We start from the raw sequence: 10,096 nt of genomic DNA on the forward strand, positions 1-10,096 counted from the left end.
TAAATACACCCAAATGATAAGACTAATTACAAAGACTTTGACTCCAAGTAAGTTAGAGAAAATTATTCATAAACAAAAGAGCTCAATCATAATGAAACAGATAATAAAACATTACTTCATCATCCTACAAACCATACTTCAATTATTACATTGCTCAAAATTAAATGATTTCCAAAATTTCCAAGGACTACCATGCATTGATCTCCCCACTAGACTCTTAACAAAAAAAGCAGTTAACAACAAATAAACCCACAGGATCAAAGTGAACAGAAAAGGGCTCACTAGCAAACATTTCAACAAATTTCTAGTAGATGAAATGTAGATAAATGTACCTATCACAGATCATGCACACAAAGCCTACAAGAGAAAGTGAAGCAGAATTAAAATGATGGATTAACCCATGAAACAGCTTTGCACCTCACCCTCTTGGGCACCCCTTAACATAAATGCAGGCTTTCCAACAAGTGGGCCAAGAGTACATTCCATTCATATATAAAGAAGTCCTAATTTGCTCTTCCACTCATAAAAGTAGGAAGGAACTACCTAAACAATCCAGCATTAATTTTCAAGCATCACCTAGTCCTTCACTTGAAAATGTAGACTACCAAGGATCAGCAATTGAAAAAATTAGTAGGGGGAAAAAAACCCAAGCCAAACAAAAGAACAAGCAACCAGGGAAGAAAAAGAGATAATCCAATGAGCAGAAGAGAATTTTAAAAAGAAAATTCTAAATATTACCCTCAGACAGATTAAAGAAAATAATGCATCCTTAGACACAAGTTGAATAAAGAGAAATATCTGTATAAAGATTTCTTGGAATTAAAAGTATGACTCTGCCTTTAAAATGTCACTACTGAGCTGCAGAAAAGCAAAGTAATCTCCCAGAACAAAAACGATTATGAGAAAACAAGATACCCAAGAGTTCAACGTTCTAACAAAAGAGAACTAAGAAAATAGAACTCAAAAAACATATGGAATAAAGGTCCCAGTGCTGAATAAAGATCAAGCCTTGAAATAGAAAAGATGCATAACAACTAGAATGCATAAGAAGATATCCATATCTAAGACCTATCACCATGTAATCCCAGAAAACCAGGATAAAAGAAAATCCCAAAGCTTTCAGAGAGGAAAAGAAAATCAAAGCAAATACCAAAATAAATAAATAAATAAATAACTGTGACTGGCATTAGGTAGACAGTAACAACACCTGGGTGCTAGAAGACAATGGGTCACTATGATACTTTCCAAGCTTCGAGGAAAAATTCTGAAGTGGAATTTTATACCTAGCCCAACTATCAATCAAGCATGAGACAAAAATTAGTTATTTTCAGACATACAAGACTGGGAAAGTTTAACTCCTGCCATCTTTTCTGAATAAGTAACTTAAAGCTTCTCCCAACAAAATGAATGAAGGAACCAAGGAACCAAAAATATGTAACACAGGAGGAAACTGGATCTAACTCAGGTATATTAGTCTGTTAGTTGTACACCATGTCTTAGGAGCAGGGAACTTAAGGGAAGAAAATGGCCTCACATAATAGATATTATAACTAGATATCTTCAAAACATTTCAAGATATGCTAAAGGAAAATTTTTCTTTAATCAGCCAGAAAGACGGAAGGCTATTTAAGAACAAAAGAAAGTTAGGATTGAAATATCAAAGTAAAATGTGGCATGTTTTGAGGAGTTGATACATAATAAAAAATAAAATATATCTGACTCTGACAACAGAAATATATGTATAGGCTCTACATATATAAATATACATCTATCGAGCTAAATATATATCTATCGAGCTATTTTTCTATCAAATCCCAGTAGACATCTGAAATATTGTTTTCAGTTGTCAAGCCCTCAGACAGGCCTTCCTTAACGACACCATCCCTCACCCTGCTTCATTTGTATTCCCTTAGTATCTGTTCGGAGAAGGCAATGGCACCCCACTCCAGGACTCCTGTCTGGAAAATCCCATGGACGCAGGAGCCTGGTAGGCTGCAGTCCAAGGGGTCGCGAAGAGTCTGACACGACTGAGTGACTTCACTTTCCCTTTCATGCATTGGAGAAGGAAATGGCAACCCACTCCAGTGTTCTTGCCTGGAGAATCCCAGGGACGGGGGAGCCTGGTGGGCTGCCTTCTATGGGGTCGCACAGAGTCGGACACGACTGAAGTGACTTAGCAGCAGTATCTGTTACCCTAGCATTATATCACATACACTGATTTCACTGATTCTACTAATAATACACATATTCTTCACTTTCTCATCTTGCTGAAACCAGCATGCATTTTACAATCCATGCAGAGCCTTCTACAACTACAGTCAGCCAGGTGGCAGTCTTGTTACTATGTAAAAAAAACCTTTCCTGGATGCCTTCTGTAAAGATAACAAAAGAACCAGCACCAGCACCAAAAATGTTTCAGATTATATGAAACATAATTCTTACTTAGTTGCTGAGTATCTCCCCTACATTAACATAAGAGCAATAACTTAAAAAAAAAAAAAAATCTCTGCATCCTCCACATAAAACAGTGACTGGCACTTAACAGATACTTGATCTGTGTCACAGTTAACATGCCGGAAACCAGGATGGGTCCAACAGGATATATCCTACACATTTGGCCCTGAAATTTCTTTTTTCTTAGTGGTACATATGATACTGGTGAATCACATAAGCAATAGCATCCAAGATAAGAAATTCAGTAACAACAAATTTGGAGGAAGAAGGGCCCAGCAGTGAGAGTACTGACCCACTTCAAAAGCTGACTCCAAAGTTTGAAAAATCCAGGAAACAGAAATACAAGCTTTTTTTTTTTTTTTTTTTTTTTTGGGCTGAGAGGCCAGCAGGGATATTAGCTACCAGACCATCTCCCACCAGGGATGGAACCCATGTGTGCCCCTGGCATTCTGCCATATTCGGCAGGATGTTAATCACTGGACTGCCCAGGAAGTCCCAGCTTATTATCTTTATTTTGTGGGACTAAATACTCAAAGAAATAAAAACAAAAAGAGCTAAATGTGATTTGTCTCCTGGAAAGAGTCAGGAGACATCATTTATCACTATAAGCCAGTCTATATAGTATTTTAGTTTTACCAAGTGTACACACTCTTTCTGAACCGTTTTTCAAATATCTAACATCGGAGAAGTTGAAATTCACATATACAAAACCACAGGAACCCAGACAGGGACATTTACACGGATGGAGACAGAAAGACACTCAGGGGAACACAAAGTAAGTCAGATTCAGGCATCTCCAGAAATTTCAAATGGCAAGAGGGGATGGAGACCTCCGGGATTCCGATGGCCTAACTGAGCAATACTCTAAAGCGTGACATCAACACTAACTGCCTACTGGTGGTAATCATGCCATTATTTTTTGCCTCACAAAGGCAAGGTAGGATCGGCAAAGTTTATCTCTGTGCCCTGGACTGATAATTCACACTCCTTTACGAGAATTAATTACAAGCTTTCCTTCGTTCGATCCCTGGATTGAGAACATCCCCTGGAGAAGGAAATAGCAACCCACTCCAGTATTCTTGCCCCTGGGAAGTCCCATGGACAGAGGAGCCTGCCGGGCTACAGTCCACCGGCTCGCAATAGAGTCCGACACGAGTTAGCGACGAGACAGCAACAACTACAAACTCCCTCACCACAACTCTCCACATTTATACAACACCCTTTCACCTGCTCTGGCCTGTCAACACGACAGTTGAGGGTACTGTGCTAGGTCTACCTTACATTCGAAAAATCAAGTGACTATTTCTTGGCGATGCAAAAGTTATGTGAGAGGACTGTTGCCGGGGGGTAGGTGGTCCGGCGATAGGAGAGCCGTGGCCATACAGGAAAACCCAGCTTGCGAAGTCCTGTACAAAGCATCCAAGGACCCGCTTCTGTCTCCACAGAAAGGACACCTTTCCCCAAAGCTAACCAGCTTGAAAAACCCAACTTGCCCGGAGCAGGCAGTGGCGCGCAGTTCAGACTCCTCCCCTCCCTCCGTGAGCAAAGCAGGCGTAGAACCAGCGCAAAATGTCACAGGGCCAAGACTAAGCGCGCCAAAGCGGGTCCCACCCCCGGGAGACCGGGACGCCGGAGGCAGGTCCCTCCCCTTCCTCTCTCTCTCGGCCCGCGCACAGCTCATTCATTCTCCAGGCGGGCAGCGGGATCTCCCCGGACAGCCATTCCAGCACCGCAAACCCACCAGACGCTTTGTCTCCGGCCTGGCCGGAAACCGGGGCGCGCATTCAAGCGCGCGCCCTGACGCCACCTCCCCGCACCTGGCGCCCGCCGAGTCCCGGGGCGGAAAAGCCTTCTGGATCTTACGGTCCGAAGCCCCAAGCCCGGAGCTGGTCTTTGGCGGGCACACGCACACACTTCGCCGGGTCCTACCAAGTATCCAAGATCGGGAAATGTGCATCCCCGTCCCACTATCACTACTGCTTGAGGGCTCTGCGCGACCCCTGCCCCCAATAAAAAACACTGGATTCTTTCTTCTTGGAGACCGAGACCCTGCCCCTTCCGAAGGGCGTGGGCACTCCGGCCCTCGCCTCCCGCCCGAGCGGCACCCCCCGGTTCGTGTGTGAGCTACAGCGGCCGCCAGGCGAGCACTCACTTGAGGAGCAGCTGGTCATGCTCGGCCTTGAACTTGCCCAGCTCGATCTGCAGCTTCGCGCGCTCGCGGGCCGTGTCGTCGAGCGCGCGTCGCGCGTCGGCCAGCTCGGTCTCGTAGAGCGCCTTGAGGCCGGTGAGCTCGCGGCCGCGCACCTCCTCGCGCTCCGTCACCTGCAGCTGCAGCGCGCTGTTCTCCGTCTCCAGGCTGCGCACCTTGTCGATGTACACGGCCAGCCGATCGTTGAGCTCGCGCAGCTCCTCCTTCTCTTGGAGCCGCGACAGCCGCGTGGGGCTCAGCGGCGTGGTGGGGCCGCCGGCGCGACTGCCGCTCCGCGGCGGCACGGGGGTCGCTGTCGCCATGGCGATCGGCGGGGAGAACGGAGCGCGGAGGCCGCGGGCAGCGCCGGGGCACGGAGGCGGCAGCAGAAGGCGAAGCGGGAAGGCACGAACCGGCGGCCCGCGCTCGCGGAGAGGCCGCCGTGGGGAGGAAAGACGGAGGACCCGGGGGTGGCGGGAGACGGGTTACAGCACAAAGGGTAAAGGGGGAGGACCGCGAGTCAATCAAACATAAAACGCCCTTTGTAAAAATAACATGCACACAGTCACACGCGAGCGCGCACACACACACACTCACACGCTCGGGAAATACGGGGCGAGGGTGCCCGAGAGGGCCGAGCAGAGTCCGCGCGCCGCCGCCGCCGCCGAGTCTCCCGCCCGCAGCACTTTGTTTCCTCTCAGGCGGCGCAGCGCCGCGGGCGGGGGGAGGCGGGCGGAGGGGCGGGCTGGCTGCGAGCCGCGGGGGGCGGAGGTGGCGCGGGCGGCGGCGCCGCGCTCCCGCCCCAAGATGGCCGGCGCGCTCCGGCATCGCCACGTGACCGTCGCGGGCCAACGCGGAGCCCGCGGCTCGGGGGCCGAGCCTGTAAATTCAAAATCGGGCCCTCAGGCAACCGTCGGCTCCGCGCGCCTGGCTGGGCGTGGCTGGGGAAGGGCCGAGGGCGGCGGGGAGGGGCAACGGGAGCTGCTCGCGCCGCGGCCCTGGGCCCGGCGCTGGCCGGGCCTTCCCAGCGCCCCGCGGGGACCCCCAGGCGGGGCAGGGCCAGCGGATGGCGGGAAGGGGCCCAGAGGTTTCCGGGGCGGTTCCGTGCCACCACCCACACCCGGCAGTTCAGGGAAATTCAAAAGTAAACGTTTCTAGTAGCCACACACAGAACTCGCAGAGGCTGCGATGACGGCGGGCGTTGTAACCTTATCCGTGCCCCGCGAAGAAGGTTCGGAAAACGGCCTGGAGGCCGGACCGCGATGGAGTTACGGAATGGGCGCTGATGACCGAGGTTCGCAGCCAGCCGCGTGCGGGTTCCAAGTGCAAGCCTCTGCTTTTCTCTTGAGTGGAAAACGTTATCAGGACACCCTCCCATCAAAGTGACACACGTGCGTCTTGAAGACAAGATAAAAAGCGAAGAAAAATCAGTGCTGACAGGCGGTCCCCTGTTCCGTTTTATTTCTCGACAACTTAGGGCCTTATAAAATCAAAACCTCACATGTGATATGATTCACACGTTACTAAGTATTTAACACAAGCTGTTCATTCTCATGCTTCAGTAAAATCCAATGCATCGAAATCTAAACTTGTGAAAATGTAAGTGGAAGTGACAAAGTAAGTGACAAAGTAAGGCAAAAAGGGGAGCCCCTAAACTTGACTACAGTTCTAATAGAACGTCCATTAATCCCGTTGAGTTTTAAGCTTTCATGTTTAACATATATTGAAATTTACTATGTCCTCTGCCCTGGGCTTTTCGTGGATAATCGGTCCAGACAGACATTCTGTGGTATAGAAACTAGATTCTTTCCATTTTGAAAATGTCTCCATTTAATACGGGAACTTCCCTACAACCTCCTGGCAGGCGACTAGACAGTATTTGAACCCAGGCGGTTCTGCTATAACCTAGAAGGCCATCTCATAACCCTTTAGAGACGTATCTGTAGAGTAATTACAGGTTGTGCGCAGTCCCTCAGTCGTGTCCGACTCTTTGCGACCCCGTGGACTGCAGACCACCGGGCTCCTGTGTCGGTGGAATTTTCAGGGCCTTGCCATTTCCTACTCCAGGGGATCTTCCCCACCCAGGGATCAAACTCTTGTCTCCTGCATTAGCAGGCGAATTCTTTACCACTGTGCCACCTGGGAAGCCCCCAAAATTACCGGTTAGTTACCTTAATAATGGCAGGAATGAAGACTAGAATGTTCTTTAAGTATTAATCAAGTCATGTACATAAGAATTAGCCAAGGGCACCAGGCTGAGTATCATCTGTCAATTTCCTGGCACTCTAAGAGTGACGACACTCTCCTTATTAGTGGTTCTGTTTCCTGTCCTGTTATCTAAAATACTTCCTTACTTAACCTCCTTGACAATTAAAAAAATTGAAAAGGTTTCTAGTTTGAAGTTGGTGTTAGGAGTTTATAAATGAGTATTAAAATAATTTTAATAATTTAAAAGGATCTTGAAAGTCTAAATTACTTATAAGAAATGAGGCCTACAGAAGGTGAATACCGGACCAGATGGTAGACTCTGGATTGCAATGTAAATCCATTCTCCTTGGGGGACCCTTTCCCACTGATGACTTGGCTTTCACTCCATGCCCTCCTTTAACACCTCAGACATTTAAAAAATGGAAATTTTTAAAAATTATATTCTTTCCATTTTTGAAGTTTTAAGTATGAGTGTGATTTCAGGCATGGTCTCTACTGCTCTCAATATTATTAAGTTGTCTCTTGAAATTTTTGGGAATCCCGCAATCGCATTGTTTTAGGAAACATTATATCATATTAGCTGAAATAACACATACACTGGAGTCAGACAGTTAAGGTTTTGCTGTTGATAGCAGTGTTAACTGTATGGAAATTATTCCTTGGTTTCCTCATAGGAAAATGTAGATGATTCCTATCTAGCAGGGGTTTGCAATAATTAAAGTAACATAAAGTAATATGTGTAGTGTTTAGACATAATACAGGATGGCTAAATAGTAATCCTTACTAATAGTTATCCTGTGTCTCCAATCAAAAGCAATGAAAAAAATGAATTTTAGTTTTAGAATTAGTTAATTGTGCAAATATTTGGTCAGGCACTTTACCAAATGTACACATTGCTTACTTATTCTCTTGGCTTTTCCCATGCCTACTCCGTACCTGGAGTAAGACTTGTTTCTTCCCTGTTTTTTCATACTAAGTGTGTCCAGCCCTCTTCTTCTAGGCATTTCCTGCAATCCCATTACCTCCAGCAATCCCATTACCTCTCATTTTCCCCAGTAAATGAGAAGGAAATACTATATTAGTATGGTGACAAGAACAGCCATGATTTCAAATATCCTGCCTGATTTTTCTCTGTAAACCTGTACTTGTCAGTGCCCGTGTTCTGATTAGTGGTTAGGCCATATACATCGCCACCAAACTTCCACTTCCCAGGGCGTCCTTTACCTCTGTAAAAACACCCCCCACAGCACACAGCTACCTCACCACATACAGAGCATTAGACCTTTGCCTTCCTTTTTTTGTATGTCATGTGGATCTGGGACAGATAAATACAGGATACCTATCATGGCTGGGCAGAAGGGGCCCAGACTAGGATGAGGGTGAGAAGGAAGGGAGAAGAAAAGGAGAGACTGAAAGCTAGCAGTAACCCAGTTTTGTCCCAGGAGAGGGGGTGACAGCTGGCAGATAGCTGAGTATACAGTGTAAACACATGGGGTAGCTAGGGAGTCAATACAAAATGAAAGTACTGCTAAGTGGTGTCTCTCTTTGTAACTGATGTGTGTTTTCTGAATATTTGAATGGTGAAAAAAGTTAATATATGGTCTTACATTAAACCAGATTGTTTCTATTTAATATACTTTGCAAAGTTAATACATTTCCAGTTATATAGAAACATAATAAGTCATGTTTCAGAAGATTGTTACAGAATGTAGAATCCCTTCCAACTCTGATAAAAATAATATTTGTTTTAAAAACCGCCTAAGAGTTTTTGTAGTTGTTTTGTTTCTTTTTTTTGTTTTTGTTCTTTTTTTTAGTCACACCACCTGTGGATCTTAGTTCCCAGCCCAGGATTTGAACTTGTGACCCTTGCAGTGGGAGTGCAGTCTAACAGGTTTACTACTAGTTACCCTGTGTCTCCACAGCCTAAGAGTTTTAGAGGGTATTTATCACCTTCAGTAGAGTTGTTCTCTTAGCATAGCCCCTTGAAGTTTATATACTGCTGAAAATTGTCTTCCAAATTGCTTGTTAAGATCTGGACACAGGGCAAAGTAGAAGTGACAGGATTATATTAACTCAGTGGTTCCATCTGAGGGCTTGTGATTTAGTCAAAAAGAAAAACCAATTTGCAGTTTTGTATTTTAGTTTTATTTTATGTGAAAATATGTTCGTGTCACAGCATTTTTATTTAAATTATTTTAAAAAGTTTTCTTTAAAGCATTTGTTAAACTAATACCTGGCTTTTAACAGCTTTTTTTTTTTTAAAAACTCTTACAAAAGTATCCTTCTTCACCCTATATTCTGGATCTTTGCCTTTAAATGGTAAAAAAAAAAATAGCAAAAGACTAGAATCCAAGTGTAGGATTTACAAGTAATTCAGCTGTTTCTGCTCTGATTGGAAATGACCCCACTTAGTTTTTCATGATCAGTCTTTAATCACTTTGTCTTGATGTATGGCTTATCCCTCCCAATTACACTTTAATGTATTCATTTAGTTCTTAGACTATTGAGCTGAGACTTTCCTAGCCTAAAATTTCCCCACCAGTCTTCCTCTTTCGTTTTGCCTGAGATTTCCCCATAAAACTTAGTCTTTCAGGTCAGTCTAGAAAAGTGAGGGCACTGTTTCCAGACCCCACAGCTGAGTTCAGGAAAGCAGAGGATAAAGGAAGACTCAGTATCTGCATAGTTGAAAGGGGAAAATAGAAGAATGAAGCTTCAACCCGGTGTCAATGTGTTCTTTTCTTCTCCCTCATTACCACAATTTTGGGGTGCCATTCTTCCCAGAATGGCACAGTAAGTCAGAATTAAAGATAATTACACCATTCTCAGCTTCTTCATTCAGTAGCTTTGACGTTGGTATTAAGAAAAGATTTGAAAAGAAGTGTAATCTGGCTGGACCTCCACCCCATTTCTCATCCTGACCATCTCAACCCCAATAAATGCCTCCTGACTAGGAAAGGGAGGAGAATTTGCAGCCAGATACACTGTGAGAGTCATGGTCCCTTGTCCCATCCCTGAAGTGAGTTCAGGATAGGGGTGGAGGACATCCAAGAGTGGAGATGGTTTGTGGCTCACAACAAACTCTCCTGTTTGCTTCTATCTCAAGGCAACAGAGCAGAAGCCAAGAGCAGCCTTCCTTAAAACCACTCTAATGAGAAGCCTCAAAAAAAAAAAAAAAAAAAATGGTCAAAAGGGGTGGGAAGAGCAAGAAAGGGAGTGCAGAATAGCCAGGGAAGCTGGCCTAAAATT

General features: G+C 45.3%; 1 protein-coding gene across 1 annotated transcript in view; it reads right to left on the reverse strand.

Annotated features, from left to right (window-relative positions):
* Positions 1-5,363, reverse strand: part of LMNB1 (lamin B1) — a 52,902-nt gene extending 47,539 nt beyond the window's left edge. The window contains exon 1 of the mRNA XM_061150875.1: positions 4,607-5,363. Coding sequence (XP_061006858.1) covers positions 4,607-4,965 — 359 coding nt within the window. The 5' untranslated portion in view covers positions 4,966-5,363. The remainder of the gene's footprint in view (positions 1-4,606) is intronic.
* Between the last annotated feature and the right edge of the window lie 4,733 nt (positions 5,364-10,096).

Source organism: Dama dama, chromosome 9, assembly GCF_033118175.1.
Source record: "Dama dama isolate Ldn47 chromosome 9, ASM3311817v1, whole genome shotgun sequence".
Lineage (NCBI taxonomy): Eukaryota > Metazoa > Chordata > Mammalia > Artiodactyla > Cervidae > Dama > Dama dama.